Source organism: Pteropus medius, unplaced genomic scaffold (genome assembly GCF_902729225.1).
Source record: "Pteropus medius unplaced genomic scaffold, Ma_sr-lr_union100, whole genome shotgun sequence".
In the NCBI taxonomy this organism is placed as follows: Eukaryota; Metazoa; Chordata; class Mammalia; order Chiroptera; family Pteropodidae; genus Pteropus; species Pteropus medius.
The window spans coordinates 10,299,925-10,321,794 of record NW_024352783.1 but is presented as its reverse complement, the minus strand read 5'-3'; the positions used below and the strand labels follow the sequence as shown (position 1 = coordinate 10,321,794).

Genomic DNA, 21,870 nt, shown 5'->3' with positions numbered 1-21,870 from the left:
ATTTACAGGTAAAATAATTTGACAGAAACCATCTCTGAGGAAGTCTAGACATTAGAAATATTAGTCAAAGATATTAAGTCACTGTCTTAAACATATTCAATGAGCTAAAGGAAACCATGGGCAAAGAACTTAAGGAAATCAAGAAAATAATGTACCAAAAAAAAAAATGAGAATGTGAATACAGAAATAGAAATTGCATAAAAGGAACCAAAATTTGGAAGTAACCAATGTTTCCTTCAGCAGATGAAGATAAGACAATTAAAATTATTTTGCCTGAGAAGCAGAAATAAAAAAAAATGAGGAAAACAAACAGAACTTGAGGGACTTGTGCAACCCCATCAAACATACCATCATATGCTTATAAGAATTCCAGAAGAGGAAGAGAGAGCAAAAGGGGCAAAAAAATTAAGAAATAAAGGCTAAAAACTTCCCAAATCTTAGGAAAGTCATGAATATACAATTTTAAGTATCTCAATGAACTTCAAGCAGGGTAAACTCAAAGAGACCCACACTGAGACATATCATAATAAACTTAAAATTCAAAGAGAAAGATAGAATGTGAAAGCAGCAAGTTGTCACATACAGGTTATCCTCAATAATATAAACAGTTGTTTTCTCATCAAAAACCATGGATGCCCAGAAGCAATGGAATGATATATTTAAAGTCTTAAAAGAAAAAAATAAACTGTCAACCAAGAATTGTATATCCTGAAAAACTAGTTTTCAAAAAATGGAGAAATTAAGACATTCTAGATAACCAAAAGCTGAGGGAGTTCATTACCAGTATACCTTCCCCACAAGAAATGCTAAAGAAATGCTGAAATAAAAGTGCACTAGACAATAACTTGGAGCCATAAGAAAAAATAAAGAACACTAGTAAAGGTAACTACAAAGATAAATATAAAAGCCAATATTATTGTACTTTTCGTGTTGTTTGTAACAGCTCTTTTTTCCTTTATGAATTAATGGGTCAATGTATAAAACAATGATTATAAACCTATGCTACTGGACATAAAATGTATAAAAAGGTAAGATGTGACAATAACAATATAAATGGGAAGGAACAGAGATACAGGAAGAGAGTGTTTCTATACCATTCAAACTTAGTATTACTCAAACTAAGTTGTCACAAATTTAAGACGTTAATTATAATACCAAAGGTAACCACTAAGAAATTTTTAGAAAATACAGAAAAGGCAAGAAAAGGGGAATTGAAATGGTACAGTACAAGTAAGCAACTAAATGAAAGAAATTGTAGCAATGGGGGAATTGAGGAACATAAATACATATAAGACATATATGTATGAAAACAAATAGATAAATGACAGAAGTAAATCCTTTATAAATAATCACATTATATATGCACTAAACTCCCCTATTAAAAGGCAGAGATTGGCAGATTGGATTAAAAAAGAAAACAATACTCATCTATATGCTGTCTAAAAGAGACTTATTTTAGATAATAGGACACAAAGAAGTTGAAAATAAAATAATGGACAAATATATTCCATGTAAATAATAAACAAAAGAGAGCTGAAGTGTCTATATATTGCCCTTCAAAATATATTTTAAATCAAAAGAGGTTATGAGAGACAAAGGACAACATATATTGATAAAACATTTGTTATAATAAGATGTAACAATTATAAATATATATGCACATAACAACAGAGCCCCAAAATACATAAAATAAAAATGACAACATTGAAGGGAAAAATAAAATAATATTTGAATATTTCAATTCCCCACTTTCAGTAATAAATAGCAGAATCAGACAAAAAGTCAATAAGAAAAGAAGGAACTTGACCAACATTATAAACCAATTACACATACAGAACACTACACTCAACAACAGCAGAATATACATTCTTCTCAAGTGTACACAAAACATTCTCTAGGTTAGATAATATATTAGGTCACAAAACAAGTTTTAATAGGTTTTAAAAGTTTGAAGCCATTCAAAGTATCTTTTCAGATTAAAATGGAATGGAACGAAAAGTCAGTAACAGAAGGAAAACTGGAAAATTCATAAATATGTGGAAACTAAACAACACACTCTTAAACATTTAATGAGTCAAAGAAGAAATCACAAAGAAAATTAGAAAATATTTTGAGATAAATTAAAATGAAAATACAACATACCGAAATTTATGGGATACAGGGAAACTAATGCTAAGAGGGACATTTGTAGCTGTAAATGCATACACTAAAAAAGAAATTCTCAAGTTGTAACCTAAGTACTTGTACACCATGAGGAACTAGAAAAAGAAAGAGCAAACTAAACCTGAAGCTGGCATAAGGAAAGAAATAATAAATATTAGAGCAGATGTAAATGAAATACAGAATAAAAAAACTATAAGAAAAATCAACAAAATCAAAAGTTTGTTCTTTAAATAATTTAACAAAATTGACAAACCTTTATCCAGATTGACTAAGAAAAAGAGAGGAGACTCAAATTACTAAAATCAGAAATGAAAGTGTGGGACCATTTTATAGATTATAAGTACTATGAACAATTGTACACCAAAAAAAATGGATAATCTAGATAAATGGACAAATTCTTAGAAATCTACAATCTACAAAAACTTACACATGAAAAAAGAATATCTGCTAGAGCTATAACAAGTAAGGAGATTGAATCAGTCATCAGAAACTTCCTAATGAAAAGCCCAGGATGGCTTCACTGATGAATTCTGCCAAACATTTAAGGAAGAATTAACAAAAAATTGAAGAGGAGAGAACACTTTCTAACTCATTCTATGAGGTCAACATTATACTGATACCAAAGCCTAGTAAAATATCATAAGAAAAAATCACAGACCAATATGCCTTATGAATATAGATATAAAGATCCTCAACAAAATATTAGCAAATTAAATCCAACAGCGTAATAAAAGGGTTATATACCATAACCAAGTGGAGTTTATTCCCAGAATTGAAATGATGGTTCAAAACACAAAAATTAGTGTATACACTACACTAAAAGAATGAATTAAAAACTATATGATTATCTCAATTGATGCAGAAAAAGATTTGACAAAATTCACCACCTTTTCATGATAAAAATATTCAGTAAAGTAGAAATGAAGAGAACTTCCTCAATGTGGTAAAAGCCATATGTGAAAAACCCACAGTTGACATCATAGTCAATGGTGAAAGACCGATAGCTTCTCCTCTAAGAGCAGCAACAAGACAAGAATGCCTGCTTTTACTACTAGCTAGAGCAATTAAGCAAGAAAAAGAAATAAAGTTATCCAAATTGGAAAGGAGAAGACAAAATGAACAGAATATCTCTATTCAGAACAAACATGATCTTATATGTAAAATCTCTAAAAATTACACATGTGCGCACACGCACAAACTGTTAGTATTAATAAAAGAATTCAGCAAAGTTGAAGGACACAAAATCAACACACAAAAATAAGTTGCATTTACTCGTGTATTTGCAATGAACAATCCTAAAAGGAAATTAAGAAAACAATTCCATTTACAAAAACATAAAAAAGAATAAAATATTTGTATATAAATTTAACCAAAGTGATGGAAGAAGTATATCCTGAGAACTACAAAACCTTGCTGAAATTAGAGAAGACATAAATAAAATACATCCCATGTTCATGGATTGGAAGACTTAATATTTTTAAGATGTCAATACTACCCAAAGTGATCTACAGAATCAATACAATCCCTAACAAAATCCCAATGACTAAAAAATCATATGGATTGCAAGCCAAAAACATCTTCAAATAACAAAGTTTGTGGACTTATACTTCCTGATTTCAAAACTTACTACAAAGCTAAAGTAAATAGTATGATACTGGAATACAGGTAGACACACAGAGCAGTGGAATAGAATAGAACCCAGAAATAAACTCCTGAATATATGGTCAATTGATTTTCAGCAGAAGTGCCAAAACATTTCAACAGGGAAAGGACAGTCTTTTCAATAAATAGCACTGAGAAAATAAGATATCCATATGCAAAAGAATGAAGTTGGACCTTACAACATATATAAAAATTACCTTAAAATGCATGAAAGACCTAAACTTAGGGGTTAAAACTATAAAACTTTTAGATGAAAGCAGGAGAAAATCTTCATGCATTGAATTTTGCAATGACACTTTGGATATGTCACTAAATACACTGGATTTCATTAAAATAAAAATCTCATGTGCATCAAAGGATACTATCAAGAGAGTAAAAAGACAACTCACAGAAATTGGAGCAAATATTTGCAAAATCGTATCTCTGTTAATGGATTAATATTCAGAATATACAAAGAACTCTTAAAACTCAATGATTAAAAAAAAAAAACAGCTCAAGTCAAAACTGCATAAAAGACTTGAATCAACATTCCTCCAAAGAAGATATACAAATGGCCAATAAACATACAAAAAATGCTCAAAATCACTAGTCATTAGAAAAATTCAAATCAAAACCACAATAAGATACCACATCATACCCATTAGGATGACTATTTAAAAAAAATGGAAAATAATAAGTATTGGAGGAATTGGAACCCTCATGTACTGATCATAGGAATGTGAAATGGTACAGCTACTATAGAAAACAATTTGGCAGTTCCTCAAAATGTTAAACACAGAACTACCATATGACCCAGTAATTTCACTACTAGGTATATATGCAAAAGAACTGAAAGCAGTGATTCAAACAGATACTTGTACACCAACATTCATAGCAGCATTATTCACAATAGTTGAAAGGTGGAAAACCCAAGTGTTCTCAACAAATCAAAGAATAAATAAAATGTGATATGTATGTAACATATAATGTATATATATATATATATATATGAATATTATTCTGTTTTTAAAATGAGTGAAGTACTGATACATGCTGCAACATGGATGAACCTTGAAGACATTATGCTAAGTGAAATAAGCCAGATACAAAGGGACAAATATTATATAATTCTACTTATATGAGGTAACTAGAATAGTCGAATTCATAGAGTTGGAAAGTAAATTAGAGGTTACCAGGAGCTAGGGGAGAAAGATACTGAGAATTATTGTTTACAGGGCATAGAATTTCTGTTTGGAATGCTAAAAAGTCTTGGGTATAGATAGTAGTGATGGTAGCACAACATAGACCATGTACTTAATATCACTGAATTGTACACTTAAAAATTACTAAAATGGTAATTTTTTATACATTACCACACAAAATAGAAAAACAAAAAGAAGAACGTTGAAGAATGCTTCAAACTTATGATAGAAAATTCTTTTCAGTCTAGAACAGCACATATTATCAATCAAGCGTGGGGTCAAATAAAGACATTGAGACAAGATCTCAAAAATGTTATCTTTCATCCACGCATCATTTCTCGTTAAGCTACAGAAGGATATGCTCCATTGAATCTAGAGAATAAACCAAAAAATGAGAAGAGGGGAGAAAAATAGGATCCATCTTGGCAAAGAGGTAAAGGTAGAAAATTTGAGAATTATGGTGCAGGAAGTCTCTGGGGACAAACACTTGTAGGCTAGAAGGAATCCCATCCCAGCTAAAATGAGAGAAAAGAGGAGGAATGTTTGCAATGAAAACATGGGAATAATTGATAACTGATTATGTTCAATGAATTGACAGACTGGATCTGTCAAACAGCTAAGAATAAACTACTGATTCATGCAGTTGATAACTGAGGAGTTATGAACTCCTGGGAAATCACATTACATGTATGGCTCAGCTTTGAAGAAAATTTACATCGTCATATATATGTGAACAACTCTCAATGAATAACTCAGGGACTTTGAATTATGTCTACTATAGAATAATTTTATTCGCTCATGTGAGGGCAGGCAGCACTAGACAATTGTCAATGAACAAAGACAACAACAGGACTTCCAAGAGAGAGGAGGGAGAAAGGGAGGACATACTGCAGAAGTTTTTACATTCGAGGACAAACTGATTAAATAGCAGCAAAGAGAGCGGTCTATGAGCACCTGAGTTGTCTAGGGAGATCCATGACACTTTTCGTTGTTTACGAAGTCTCTGGAAAACCCTGAGGGTATCAGTTGAGCAGATATGCCATACTGCCTGGATGTTTGGTGGTCCTCCCACCTCCACCTGGGGTCACCACAACCACCATGGGGTCAGCTCCATTCACTGCATCAAAGCTGCTCACAGTATACATAGATCTAACTCAGCACTGTGCAGTGACGCTGGGTGAAGGGGACGTTGTGTGTATGCAGATAGTGATGTAAGAGTTAAGTTATCATCCCAGAAAGCAGGAAATCAATACATAACATCTAAAACAGAAAAGTCAAGAACTAGCAGTGTAAGCATATTATATTCTGAAACTCTTTAAGGGTGAGCCTTGTGAGGCCACCAGGCATTAATGGTTGGGAACCATGGACTATGTATCCCAGGTCTAGTAATTCCTACCTGTATGACCTTTGGCAGAATCTTTGAGACCAACCTAGTGTCCTCACCTGTAAAATAGGGATGCTATTGTTTACTTCATAAGGCCATTGTGAGAATTATATACATGGCAAGTACTTTCCTAACATGGTACTGAGCACATTAGTAAAGGCATAACCCCCTAAGCTATTGCATTTATTGATATTGCCCTCCTTGAAATGTGATGTACTATGCAGGCTAAGGTCTGAGCCTGGGTCAAGAAAAAAATAAAAGGACCAATTCTTGCCACAAGGGGCTAAGCCAGCTCAGTCTCTTTCTCCATGGTGGAGAGAGAGGTCTTGTCCCCTTGAGAAGAAGCAGGATGGATGAAAGTGTTAGCTCCTCATTCTTGGTCTTTACAGTTTTGCCAGGAAAGTCTGTTGGTGTGAAAGATAAGAACATTTTCCAGACAGGAAGAATTTCTTATCCAAACTTTGAGCAAACACAATGTGAACATGCTGTCACTGGTGGAGTAGGGGCAGGAAGAGATTTCAATGTGAAGAGATGTGGTGTGTCCCCTGCAAGAGGCCAGAGCCTGAAACCTGGGAGACACAGGAGAATTGACAATGACCATTTACAGCCTTGTTGTTATTAATCATGAAGAAGAAAACAGGAGGAGAAAGAAAAAGGGCTAGGGGAAAGAAGGAAGAAGAGGAAGGAGATGGGAGGAGAAGAAGAAAGAGAAAAAGGTGGCTTCTCATTTCAGTTAGTTACATATGATTTGTCACCAGGCTATTCTGAAATATTGAAAATAACTGAGACCTATCCCTGCCAGCCCCTACCCCCACCCGAAAACTGACTTTCAGAGATTCTCAAGATGGTGAGGCATCCCTATGCTGATCTCAGAACTAAATTAGATCCTGGGAGAACCAGTCAAATCACTTTCTTAGTTTTCTGTTTATAAGTTGAGAAAGATGATTGCTACACATTGTAATGTTTGGATCCTGTTAGCTTTTGCCACAGACTTCTGGTCAAGATGGCAGAGTAGGTAAAGACTGTGCTTGCCTACTCCCATGACCATACCAGAATTAAAACTAAACTACAGAACAACCATCATTGAGAACCACCTGAAGTCTAGCTGAACAGAAGTCTTATAACTAAGGATATACAGAAGAATCCACATCAAGACTGGTAGAAAGGGCAGAGACATGGAATGGGCTAGTTCCACATCCATGTGTGGCAGTTAAAAACAAGAAAGAATATCTCTCTGTGGAGATTGCCCTTGAGGAGTGAAGGTTCCCAACCCCCAAAAAGTAGCATCTGGCCTTGGTCTGTAACTCTTACTAAGAGGCCACAAGCCCAGCACTAGTAGCAGCCAGCTACAGTTTGCAGCTTAGCCTCTCCCAGGAACCGCCAAGCACAGCACAAATGGCAACCATCTACAGATCACTTGGAGCTCATACCAGGTGGCTTTGGGCAGGGCACAGACAGTGACTGAATTTGGACTGTACAGGAGCCTCTCCCAAGAGGCCCCAGAACCAACACACCCTGTGGCCAGCTTCAGACCACACTAGAGGACCACTCAACCACCTCCACAAATGACATACCCAAAGGGAAAACTCAAGAGGCACCAGATCCCTGCTAAAGCAAATCCTGCTCTGTGGAATCAGCCCTTGCACAATCGCTCCTCCTCTATAGCCACTGCTAATCTTCACAGCCAATCAGACTGAGAGTCAATCTCTCCCACTGATGTGCCAACAGCAATCAAGGCTCAACTACAACAGGAGGGCACACACAACCCACACAAAGGATACACCTGGAGTACTCGGCTCAGGTGAGCAGGGAGACTGCACCACTGGACCCCACAGGACATCTACTACATAAGGCCAACCTACTAAGACTAGAAGATGTAGCAGCTTTACTTAATACATAGAAACAAACACGGGGAGGCAACCAAAATAAGGAGACAAAAAAATATGTCTCAAATGAATGAAAAGAATGAAACAGAAGAAGAACTAAACAAAATGGAGACAAGCAATCTATCAGATGCAGAGTTCAAACATTATTTATAAAGATGCTCAATGAACATAGGAAAAGAGTAGATGAACTCAGTGAGAACATTAATAAGAGAAAAAAACATAAAAATGGAGACAGAAAACATTTTTGAAAGTTAGAAATGAAGAATACGATAACTGAAATGAAGAATATATTAGAGGGAATCAACAGTAAATTAGATGAAGCAGAGAATCATATCAGCAATTTGAAAAAAAGTAGCAGAAAACACGGTCAGAACAACAACGAAAGAACTTTTCTTTCCATCTTTCTTTCTTTCTTTCTTTCTTTCTTTCTTTCTTTCTTTCTTTCTTTCTTTCTTTCTTTCTTTCTTTCTTTCTTAATTTTTTATTAAACTTATTGGGGTAACATTGGTTAATACCATTATATAATTTTCAGGTGTAAATTATAATTGGACATCTATATACTCTATTGTGTGATTACCATCCAAAGTCAGTTTCCTTCAGCTGCCATATATTTGATCCCCTTTAACCACTTCATCCTACCCCTACCCCACTATATTTGACCCCCTTACCCTGTCTACCTCTCCCCTCCTCCCCTATCCCATACCTTCTGGTAACCACTAGTCCATTATCCATGTCCCTGAGTCTCTGTTTGTCTTGTTCATTTGTTGCTTATAGGTCTATAGCCCACATATAAGTGATATCATGTAATTTTCTACTTTTTTAGTCTGGCTTATTTCACTTAGCATGATTATCTTGAGGTCCATCTATGTTGTCACAAATGGCAGTATTTCATCTCTTCTTATGGCTGAGTAATGTTCCATTGTATATATGTACCACAGCTTCTTTAGCCAATCATCTATTGTAGAACACTTCGGTTGCTTCCCTGTCCTGGCCACTGTGAATAATGCTGCTACGAACATCAGCGTGCAAATGTCTTTTAGGATATGGGTTTTCATGTCTTTGGGGTAAATGCCCAGTAGAGGCATTTAGGTTTTCAAATCTTTTGGGTAAATACCCAGTAGTGGGATTGCTGGATCATGTGGTAGATCAATTCTTAGTTTTTTGAGGAACCTCCATACTGTTTTCCACAGTGGCTGTACCAATTTGCAGTCCCGCCAGCAGTGTATAAGGGTTCCTTTTTCTCTGCATCCTCTCCAACATTTATTACTTGTCCTGTTGATTATAGCTATTCTAATATATGTGAGATGGTACTCATTGTGGTTTTGATTTGCATTTCCCTAATAGCTGGCGATGTTGAGCATCTTTTCATATGTTTGTAGGTCATTTGTATGATCAGATCCTCTGATCATTTTTTGATTGGATCATATGGGGGTTTTTTTGTTATGAGTTGTATGAGTTCTTTGTATATTTTGCATATTAGGCCCTTATCAGAGTCATTGCTTGCAAATATATTTTTCCACTGATGGTTGTCTCTTTACTTTGTTGATGGTTTCTCTTGCTGCGCAGAAGCTTTTTAGTTTGATGTAGTCACGTTCATTTATTTTTGATTTTACTTCCCTTGCCTTCGAGGTCAAATTCATAAAGTCCTCTTTAAGTCCAAGGTCCTTGAGTTTCGTTCCTATGTTTTCTTCTCTGCATTTTATTGTTTCAGCTCTTATATTCAGATCCTTAATCAATATTGACTTAATTTTGGTGCGTGGTGATAGAGAACAGTCTAATTTCATTCTTTTGCAGGTGGCCTTCCAATTTTCCCAGCACCATTTATTGAAGAGACCTTCCTTTCTCCTATAGGTTTTTGGCTTTTTTGTTGAAATTTTTTTGCCCATATAAATATGGGTTTACTTCTGGACTCTCAGTTCTGTTCCACTGGTCAGTGTGTCTATTTTTCTGCCAATACCATGCTGTTTTGATTACTGTTGCTTTGTAGTATAATGTGAAGTCGGGCGAGTGATGCTTCCAGCCTCATTCTTTTCTCTAAGGATGGCTTTGACAATTTTGGGTCTTGTGTGCTTCCATACAAATCTGATGATTTTTCTTTCTATTCCTTTAAAAAATACCAGTGGGATTTTGATGGGGATTGCATTAAATCTGTGTTATGCTTTAGGTAATATGTTCATTTTAACTACGTTGATTCTTCCAATCCAAGAACATAGAATATCTTTTCATTTCTTTGTATCTTCTTTGATTTCTTTTAATAGGGTCTTATAGTTTTCATTATATAGGTCCTCCACATGTTTCATTAGATTTATTCCTAGATATTTCATTCTTTTTGTTGCAATTGCAAAAGGAATTATTTTTTCCACTTCTTTTTCTGATGCTTCATTATTAGAGTATAGGAACGCTATGGATTTTTGAATGTTGATTTTGTATCCAGAGACTTTACTGTATTTGCTTATTGTTTCTAGTAGTGTTCTTGTAGAATCTTTAGGGTTTTCTATATAGAGAATCATGTCATCTGCAAATAGTGACAGTTTGACTTGTTTCCTATTTGGTGTTATATACTATTTCATAGTATTCTTGCATGATCCTTTGTATTTCTGAGATGCCAGTCATAATTTCCCCTCTTTCATCCCTGATTTTGTTTATTTGTGTCCTTTCTCTTTTTTCTTCAGTAAGTCTAGCCAGGGGTTTGTCAATTTTATTAACCTTCTCAAAGAACCAGCTCTTTGTTGTGTTTATTTTTTTTATTGTTTTTTTTTGTTGTTGTTGTTGTTGTTTTCAATTTCATTTATTTCTGCTCTAATTTTGATGATTTCTTTCCCTCTGCTGACTTTAGGCCTCATTTGTTCTTCCTTTTCTAGTTTTGGAAGATGAAGCATTAGGTTTTTATTTGGATTCACTCTTGTTTTTGGAGATAGGCCCGCAATGATATGAACTTTCCTTTTATGGTCACTTTAGCCATGTCTCAAAAGTTTTGATATGTTGTGTTATGATTATCCTACATTTCTATTTATCTCTTGATCTCTATTTTTATTTTTTCTCTGACCTAGTTATTCTTCAGTAGCACGTTGTTTAATCTCCATGTATTTGTGGTTCTTCCTGCTTTCTTTTTGCAGTTGATCTCTAGTTTCAAAGCATTATGATCAGAGAATATGGTTGGTATGATTTCAACATTCTTATATTTGCTGAAGCTATCTCTGTGTCCCAGTATGTCCTCAATCCTTGAGAATGTTCCATGTGCACTAGAGAAGAATGTATAAACAGCTGTTTGGGAATGGAAGGCTCTGTAGATGTCAATTATGTCCAGTTGGACTAATGTGTCATTTCGAGATGTTATTTCTTGATTGAATTTCTGTTTGGATGATCTGTCTATATCTAACAGTGGGGTATTTAGGTCCCCTAATACGATAGCGTTTAGGTCTGTTTCTCTTTTTAGTTCTGTTAGTAATTGCTTTACATATTCCGGGCCTCCCTGATTGGGAGCATGGATATTAATAAGTGTTATGTCTTCTTGGTGCATGATTCCTTTTATCATTATGAAGTGTCCCTCAGTATCCTTTTTTTACTCTTTTTATTTTGAAGTATATTTCATCCAATATTAGTACTGCTTCTCCCGCTTTTCTCTGATTGCCATTTGCTTGAAATACCATTTTTCACCCTTTCACTTTGAGTCTATATTTGTCTTTGGAGCTGAGAGATGTCTCCTGGAGGCAGCATATGGTTGGGTTTTGTGTTTTGATCCATTCTGCAACTCTGTGCCTTTTTATTGTTGAGTTCAGTCCATTTACATTTAGGGTGATTATTGAAATAGAAGGTCTTCTTATAGCCATTTTATCTTTTGCTTTCTGGTAGTTTGGTGTTTCCATTGCTTCTTTGTCTTTGTGTTTCTATTTTCTTTGTTTTGGTTGGCTTTTGTGGGTTTTGCCTCTGATTCTTCTTGTTTTATGTTATATACTTCAATTTTGACTCTATGGTGTGTGGTTACCATTACAAATATGAAAAAGATAGTTATATATACACAGTGGTCCATTTTCTTCTGTGTGTGTCTTATCTCCATTCCCCTTTGTGAATCTGGATCTTTGAATCTTCCCTTTTTCAGTCATCGTTATCTCAATTTGTTTCTATGTATGCTGAACATTTATTACTATCTTGCTATAGCAATTCTCTTCTTATTATTTAAGTTTATAATGCCCTGTTCTCAAGAAGGGTTGCACTCCTCTGCATCTATTTGCCTGATGGTCACCTTACTCTTAATTATATATTTTTGTTGTTGTTATTTTGTTAACTTTAATACAATGTGTCTTGGTGAAGGTTTTTTGGGTTGAGATTATTAGGTGCTTTGTTGACTTCTTGAATTCCAAGTTCCAGCTCATTCCTTAGATTTGGGAAATTCTCGTCCACTATTTGTCTGAAAATGCTTTCTAGTCCCTGTTCCTTTTCTTCACCTTCAATAATGCCCATTATTCTTATGTTTCCTCTCCTGATATTATCAGCTAGTTCTTGTCTTTCTCTTTCATTATTTTTCATTCTTTGGTTTCTCTCTTCTTCCTTCTGATTTTTTTCTATATTTCTGTCTTCGATATCACTGATTTCTATATTTCTGACTTCGATATCACTCCATTTGGTCGACTCTATTTCCCAAGCTAGCTATTTCATTTTTCAACTCTTGCAGTGTGTTTTTTACCTCCAGAAATTCTATTTGGTTCTTTTTGAGAGTTTCAATCTCCTTGCTCTGCTCATCTAGCTGTTTTTGCAATTTCTGAAATTGTTGATATGACTCATTTTGGAACTCACTGAGTTTTTTTCAGAAGTAACATCCTGAATTCTCTGTCACTTAAGTCGCATATTTCTACGTCTGTAAGCTCATTTTCTGGCGATTTTTCTCTTTCTTTCTGAGATGCCTTGTCACCTTGGTTGTTCATGGTGTTTAATAGACTATTTTTTCACCTGGGCATTAATGGAAGTGTATTCTCTTGTTTTTCCTAAAAGAAAATTTATAATATAAAGTTCTCTCTTCAGCCTGCTGCAAAGAAGGCGCTTTTCTTTTGGTTTCAAGTAGGTGGCATCGAAGCCTCTTGGATCCCTGCTTTATATAAAGCCTAACGTCTTTTATTTTCTTGTAGATTTTAATCACACTTTCTACTCTCAGTTTCAGTCCCTGTCAGTGTTAACAACAGTTTTGGTAGCGTTTGATCCACGGTGATTGGTCTTGGAAGGTATGGAGGGAGAGGCCCTCTGGGTTGGAGGTTGGGGGCTGCAGCTCAGCCTCAGTTTTGTAGCCAGGACCAATAGAAATCAACTGTTGTTTTTCTGTGATCCCGTCTCCGCTTCTCTGCTTTCTGCCCTGATAACTGAGCCCTGCTGCTGGTTGTGTAGAAAAGTCCCAGCACTTCCAGGCAGGGTTTTTCAGGGAAGTTGCTTCACATTCTCCCCTCCCACTGCTCCTGTAGGAAGCTCCAGAGGCTGAGAGAGGTAACTTCAGTCTCTGCAACTTTTGCTCAAATTCCCATGGGGCTCTGTGGTGATCAATCTCGGAGGGTATGGGGGAGGCGCCCTCTGGGTTGGAGTTGGGGACTGCAGCTCAGCCTTGGTTTTGCAACCGGGGCTGGTAAAAATCAACTGTTGTTCCTCTGCTGTCCAGTCCTGCTTCTCTTCTTTCTGCCATGATGACTGAGCCCTGCTGCCAGCTGTGTATAAAAGTCCTGGGACTTCCAGGCAGGGCTGATCAGGGAAGCTGCCGCACATTCGATCCTCCCCTTCCTCCTGCAAGGAACTTCTGCAGCTGTGAGAGGCAGCTTCTTTATTTCTCCCAGTCCACCACCGGACACCTGGGGTTCTGACCTGTGGTAGCTCTTATGCACAAATCCCACACTCAGACATACTGGTGTGCAGTTTGGGTGTCTTTTTGTTGAGTTTTAGATGTTCATCTTATTGTTGTTTCACAGGGAGAGATCTGGGGACGTCTCTCATTCCGCCATGTTTTCCCAGAATCCGAAAGAAGAATTTTAAAAATTAAGGATAATTTAAGGGGCCTCTGGGACAACACCAAGTATACTAACATTTGCATCATAGGAATACCAGAAAGAAAGAGAGAGGGCAAGGAATAGAAATCCTGTTTGAAGAAATAATGACAGAAAACTTCCCTAACCTGGCAAAGGACATAGACGTACAAGCCCAGGAAGTGCAGAGAGTCCCAAACAAGATGAACCTAAAGAGGCCCACACAAAAGCACATCATAATTAAAATGCCAAAGTTTAAAGACAAAAAAATAATCTTAAAAGCAGCAAGAGAAAAGAGTTAGTTACCTGCAAGGGATCTTCCATAAGACTGTCAGCTGATTTCTCAACAGAAACTTTGCAGGACAGAAAAGATTGGCATGAAATATTCAAAATGATGAAAAGCAAGGACCTACAATCAAGATTATATCTCAAGTCTATCATTTAGAATCAAAAGACAGATAAATAGCTTCCCAGACAAGAAAAAGTTAAAGGAGTTCATCAACACTAACCAGTATTACAAGAAATATTAAAGGAATTTCTTTAAGAAGGAGAAGGAAAAAAAGACTAAAAAATTTGAATAATAAAGTGGAAATAACTACATAACTATCAATGATTACTTTAGATGTAAATGAATGGAGTATTCCAACCAAAAGATATAGGGTAGCTGAATAGATAAGAAAAGAAGACCCTTACATATGCTGCCTACAAAAGACACTTCAGATCAAAAGACACACACGGACTGAAAATAAAGAGATAGAAAAAGAAATTTCATGAAAATGGAAACAAACAAAAAAGCCAGGGTAGCAATACTTATACCAGACAAAACAGACTTTAAAACAAAGGCTATAACAAGAGACAAAGAAGTAATCTCCCATCTGGGTATTTATCTGAAGAAACCCAAAACACTACTTTGAAGGGACGTGTCAATACACATGCTCATTGCAGCATTATTTACAATAGCCAAGATATGGAGGCAACCTGGGTATCCATCAGTGGATGAATGTATAAAGAAGAGGTGGTATATGTACAATGAAATATTTCCCATTTATAAAAAAGAATGAAATCTTGCCATCTGCAACAACATGAATGGACCTACAGAGTATTGTGCTGAGTGGAGCAAAGAAGACAGAGAAAGACAAATGCCAAATGATTTCACTTATATGTGGAATCTAAAGAACAAAATAAATGAATAGACAAAACAGAAACAAACTCACAGATACAGAGAACAAACTGATGGTTGTCAGAAGGGAGGGGGTTAGGGGTTGGGTGAAAAAGGAGAAGGGATTAAGATGTGCAAGTTGCCAGTTATAAAAACAGCCAAGGTGATATAAAGTACAGCATAGAGAATATAGTCAATATTATTGTAATAACTATGTATGGTGTCAGATGGGCACTAGACTTACTTATTGGGGTAACTACTTCATAAATATATAAATGTCTAATCACTCTATACACCTGAAACTAATATAATATTGTATGTTGGCTATTATTGAAAAATTTTTAAAATATATTTAAAAAAGAAAAAAGAAAATGGACTTGCCATAATTCAGTGATAGAATGTGTGTGAGAGCAAGGGTGCCTATGGTGGGGAAAGCACAGCTGAGTCACCACTGAATTATCTTAGAAAAGAGCCTGTAAAATGAGGATTATAGGCTCGTCTTTGCATAGAAAGTTTTTTCAAGGAAATGTACATGACAAGAATGCAACTAGCCCAAGACATAATTGACAAATAGTAGTTATTATTGTGATATAACTGGTATAAAATATAATAGATTATTTGTAATCATTTATATCATGTCAAATTAGTACTCAAGGCCTGGGAACTGCTCTCAGATCTTCGACTTCTAACTCAAGCATTATAATTTTCCAAAGACACTTATCCCATAGCTGTCTTGTCATTTTGCCTCTCCTCTGAGCTATCTCATGTGTGCCTTCCTGGATAATCATGTGGCCTGAGTACCCTCTACTGGTGATGTTTCTTCTTCTTTAGTAATTTGACACTTGAGGCTGTAATCATTCTGCCTCCATACACTGTCTCAATCATCTCTGAATCCAGTGCCTTCCACAGTACCAGGCACACAGTAGGTCCTTGGTAAGTGCTCATAAATGACCAAATACTTTATACATAGTTGTCCTCAGTGAAAACTTGTGGAACAAAAGGAAGCTGATACCATCTTTCCCCTAATAAATTGTTAAAAACGCAGAAGCTTACTAACACCTATTGGCAAGGTCACCAGGAAAATAGTGCTCTCGTTTATTATAGAAGGAGAGGAAATAGGAGTAACCTTCATGGAAAGCAGTTTGGCAACATTTGTCAAAATTACTAATGTATTTACCCATTAATACAGTGACTAAACACTGGGATATATCCCAGAGTGTGAAATTATAAATTCATTGCAGCAATGTTTGTAATAGCAGAAGATTGGAAATAGCACAAATGCCCATCAATAGAAGGTTGACTGAGTAAATTATAGTACACTTATACGTTGGACTATTATGCAGCTATAAAAAAGGAATGAGGAGGCTCTTCATATATTACTATGAAAAAAACTCCAAGACATATTAAGTGAAAAATAAAAATAAAAAACAATGTACATAACAGCTCATAAGCTCCCATCCTTTCTCTCTCTCTCTCTCTCTCTCTCTCTCTTCTTTCTTCCTTCTCTTTTTTATTCTCTCTTGCAAAAGAGGACATTCTTTTTGTGATAAAGAGAAGTTCTAATCTGTAAATTTATAAGTGTTGGTATATACATAAAGAAACACTGTAGGAAATATAGGAAACCAAAAACAATGTTCTGAATTAAATACTTTGGAATCAATTTAGCAGAAGAATACAAAACTTGTACATTGAAAACTATAAAACATTGTTGAAAGAAATTAAAGACCTAAATAAATAAACATTCCATGTTCATGGATTCAAAGACTTAATAGTTAAGATGGCAATACTCCCCAAATTGTTCTACAGATTTAATGCAATGCCAATTTAAATCCCGGCTAACTTCTTTATAGAATTTGACAAAATGATCCTAAAATCGTACAGAAATGTAAGAGACCCAGAAGAGCTAAAACAATCTTGAAAAAGAAAAAACAAAGCTGGAATTTGTCAAATTTGACAATTTTAAAACTAATTACAAAGCAATAGTAAATAAGACATTGTGGTACTGGCATAATGATGACACAGATCAATAGAGCAGAATTGAGAATCTAAAAATAAAGCCTAGCATTTATGGTCAATTGATTTTCACCAAGAGTACCAAGACAATTCAGTAGGAGAAAAGAAAATCTTTTCAACAAATACTGCTGAGACAACTGGATAGCTATGTGCAAAAGAATGAATCTGGAACCCTACTTCACACCATACACAAAAATTAACTCACAGTGGATATAGACCTAAATGTAAGAGCTAAAACTAGACAACTTTTAGAAAAAAGAGGAGACAATTTCATGGTTAGGCAATGACACCAAATGTACAAATGATTAAAGAAAAGATTGAGCTATTAGACTTTATCAAAAGTAAACTTTTATGTTTTACAAAACACCATCAAGAAAATAAAAAGACAATCCACGGACATTGAGGAAATATTTGCAAATCATATATCTGATAAAGAATTTGTATCCAGAATATATAAAGAATTTTTATAACTGAATGATGAAAGGATAAATAATCCAATTTAAAAATGGGTTAAGGAATTAAATAGACATTTTTCCAAAAAGATGTATGAATGGCTATTAAGCACATGAACAGATGCTCAATATCATTTGTCATTAGGGAAGTGAAAATAAAAACCAACAAAAATACCTACTAAGATATCTGTAATGAAAAAGATGGACAATGACAAGTATTGGCGAAAATATTGAGAAATTGGAACCCTCATACATTAAGTGGGATTATAAAACAGTGCAGCCACTTTGGAAAACAGTTTGGCAGTTCCTCAAAATGTTAAACACAGACTTTCCTTATGACCTAACAATTCCACTCTTAAGAGAAATGAAAACATGTATGCCCAAATACTTGTACACGAATGTTCATAGCAGAATTATTCATAAAAACAAAAAAGTAAAAACAACCCAAATGTCCTCAACTGATGAATGAATAAATAAAATGTGGTATATCCATTAAAATGGAATACTATTCAGCCATAAAAAGGAATGAAGTACTGCTATACACTACAACATGGATGAATCTCAAAAATATTACGCTAACTAGAAGAAGCCAGTCACAAAACATTTTATTCCATTTTTATGAAATGTCCAAAATCTATAGAGACAGAAAGTAGATTAGTGGTAACCTAGGTCGAGGAGTGGGGAGAAATGAGAAGTGACAATTTTCTTCTGGAAATGATAAAAATGTTCTATAATTAGATTATAGTGATGGTTGCACAACTCTGTAAATGTTCTTTAAAAATTGAATTGTACACTTTCAACAGGTGAACTTTATGAAATGTAAATTATATCTAAATAAAGCCGTTTATTCCAGGGGAGGCAGGAACTGGGCAGATGGAGGACAAGGAGGGAAGGAAGACTTTTTATTATATACCTATTTATACTTTCTGCTCATCCAACATGTAACTCTTACCTATTCAAAAGCAAATTTAAAAAATCATAGGATAAAACAAAATTAAAAAGAAACCCCTGATCCTTTCCTCATTTGAGCAGAGAGAAGAGAGCTGCCACCCACTCCAACCCACTGTGAAGTGATGGCTGGATATACAGTGGGTTAGATCAAACAAGGGTAACCATAAAGAACTTTCAAAACCAATTCATTGACTGGAAGCCACGAAGCCACTGGATCTAACAGGGATATATTGCACCAATTGGCCAGATGGCAGACACCTAACTGACCCGAGGATGCCATCCCTGCTTCCCATTCTTCCACCACCACGTAGACCTGCATAAAATTCCAGAACTATCATCCAGCCTCAAAGAGGGGCAGGAACACCCCAAAGTTGACACCTGCCAGGAATAACAGAAGCTTGATAAAGAAGCTCCATTAATATATGGGGAAAAGAGGAAGAACATTTCTTGCACACCTTGGTCTGTGGACTGGGCTCACAGCCTGGACTCTCCTGCACTCTGAGATCAGAGAACAGCCAGGAGAGACAATTCTGGGAGCCTCTTTCCTGTACTTCCTCACATGCTTGTCTTGTTAATAGATGCTATATCAAGAAAGACTTTTGTGATCAAATTAATTTGAAAAACATTGGGTTAGAGAAAGTCAAAACGTTTTAACTGCAACCCTTCTCTGAGCCTTTGCTTGTGACTCTTCAAGAGGGCCTCTGGCAGGTTCAAAGCCCTTTTATGTTTTTGGGGAACATCTGGTGGGATAGAGGCCCTTCTTCATTTTAAAGTTAAGGAAAGGTAAAAGGGATCATCCCAGGTCACATGGCAAGTCTGTGAACAGTGGGAGCTAGAACTCCCGATTCCTGGCCAGGGCTGATTCTGTTGCACCAGATCAGTTTCCTGACTATTGGTCCCAGGTGACCTCTGGAAACTGTCTGGTCCATCTCTCTCAGAAATTTTATATATTCGAGCCCTTAGCTGGGGAACCTGTCTGGAGTCATGTAATCGCTGGTCACAAAAGGGAATTAGAAACAAGATACTCTCCCTGACTAAAGCATGAAGGGCAGAGCTTCAAGGAGCAGTGTGCAGATCCAGGCTATGCCACTGTGGACCTTGACACCCCCTCAAATCTGGCCTTGGGTCTCCTCTGCATGGTGATGGACTTGGATTCTCTCATCTGCTTTAGCAACCTATGTGTTGAACAAACCTTTAAAATCTGCCCTGATGAAAATTTTACTAGATAAATGATCCAGTTTCTTCAAGAAATAAAGAGCAAAGAAACATATAGTGAGAAAGAGCAGGAAGTGTTCTAGATTAAAACATACAACAAAAGGTATAATGTGGGCTGTGTTCAGGTCTTAATTTGAATGAATCAACTGGAAAAGACTTTGATTAAAAAAATGATAAAGTCTGAACACTGGCTATTTGTGGTGACACTAAAGAATCATTCTTTTCAGAAGTGATCATGGTATAATGGACGGTTAGTTTTTTGGGTTTCGATTTTTAAAGAGTTTTTGTTTTTAAGAGATAAATCCTAATGTATCTACAAATCAAAGAATATAGTGTTTGTCATTTGCTTTAAAATGATCCAGTAGGGCTGGAAGGGGAAAAATGAGGGTCATGGATGTTATGAGGTGGGCTATATACTGATAATTGTTGAAGCTAGGTGATGTATGCAGGAGGGTATGTTAAACTCTCCTTTCTACTTTTGCATAAGTGTCAAATTCAAAATAAAATATTTTCAAAATGTCCTGATCAATCTGGCTTTGGGTCCTGGGGTCAGCTTGGAGTTGGGAGCAGGGGTCAGAAGAATTCCTGCCTGTGTGGCAGACCATCTAGCCTCACAGCTCCTCTCCTGGAATGCAAAACACAGATTCCCAAAGTCCCCAGACTCAGAGTACTGCATGTATGGGGATTTGGGGAGGCCCCGGGACTGCCTGAGCTTGCTCGCCTGCTGTGGGGATCATGCCCAGCAAACCCTACCCATTCCACACAGCGCACCAAGCCCTCCTCGCACCCACTTCCTTGCCTCCCCAGCTACTCACACCGCTCCTCTTGGCCAGCCCGGCTCCAGCCACCTCGCCTGCTCTGGCCCAGGCCACTCATTACTCAGGATGTTTATTATTAGCCTTAGATTTGATTAGTGCCTGGCCTGCACTTCCTGGGTTTTCCCCCAACCTGTAAAATGTAAATCAGCAGCACCCACTTCTACCCCTGCGCCTGAGCAGACTGTCTCAAGGGCTGAGATAGATGGATTTGGCCTGACTCTCCAGGAGTTCCATCAGGTGCTGTCTGCTGAGCCTCCACTGCACTCACTCTGCCTACATGGGCTCAAAGAGGAGGGGAAGGCCTGGCTTGGCCTTGGGATGAGGTCTAAATTCTGGTATGGCCCAGTTATGCCTGGTCTCCTGCTGCAGTACAGCCAGGGTGACCAGCTCTCCAGTCTCTAAACATTGCTTAGGCCATTCTTGCTCCCTTGACAATGTTTTTGTGTTTTATTGCCTGATAATCTCCTGTTCCTCCTTCAGGCTCAGTTGAGGTGTCATCTGCTCTAGGAAGCCATTCTTGCCTGCCTCAGAGCAGATTAGATGCCTGTTCTGTGCTTCCTAAGCCCTGTCCTTACCTCTATCAAAGCACTCAAGAGGCTGACACTAGAGCCAGATAGCCTGGGTTTGAATCTTGGCTCTGACACTTACCAGCAGGAAGCCCTGGTGGCAAGTTAATTAACTCTCTGCGCCTCCATTTTCTCTTTTTTAAAGTGGATATAATAATAGTTTGTTATGAGGATGAAATGAGTTAACATTTAAATTCTTAAAGCAAGTTCTTGTTGGCACATAGTAAATTCTCCATAAATAAATCAAGGATTAGCACTGTAAGGCTTATTACACTATTGTAACTTTATTTCTGTTTTTCCAACTCCTCCGAAGCCTTTGTGGGGATAGGAAGCCCAGCAGCTTAAGGCTGGAGTGAGACAAATTTAAAAGTCACGGAAAGCCTGAGGAGTTTAGGAAGAAAATGTTGAGGGATGGGAAAGA

At 36.5% G+C, this 21,870-nt stretch overlaps 1 protein-coding gene across 4 annotated transcripts in view; it reads right to left on the bottom strand.

Moving 5' to 3' along the window:
• The window catches only part of TNFRSF13B (TNF receptor superfamily member 13B), a 63,808-nt gene extending 42,843 nt beyond the window's left edge, over window positions 1-20,965 (bottom strand). For 2 of the 4 annotated variants that reach the window (XM_039847609.1, XM_039847608.1), the window contains exon 1: window positions 20,881-20,965. In XM_039847609.1, the coding sequence (XP_039703543.1) occupies window positions 20,881-20,941 (61 nt within the window). In that variant the 5' untranslated portion in view covers window positions 20,942-20,965. Of the gene's footprint in view, window positions 1-6,402; window positions 6,450-20,864 lie in introns of all 4 variants that reach the window. The other 2 variants (XM_039847611.1, XM_039847610.1) reach the window with 2 other exon arrangements.
• Between the last annotated feature and the right edge of the window lie 905 nt (window positions 20,966-21,870).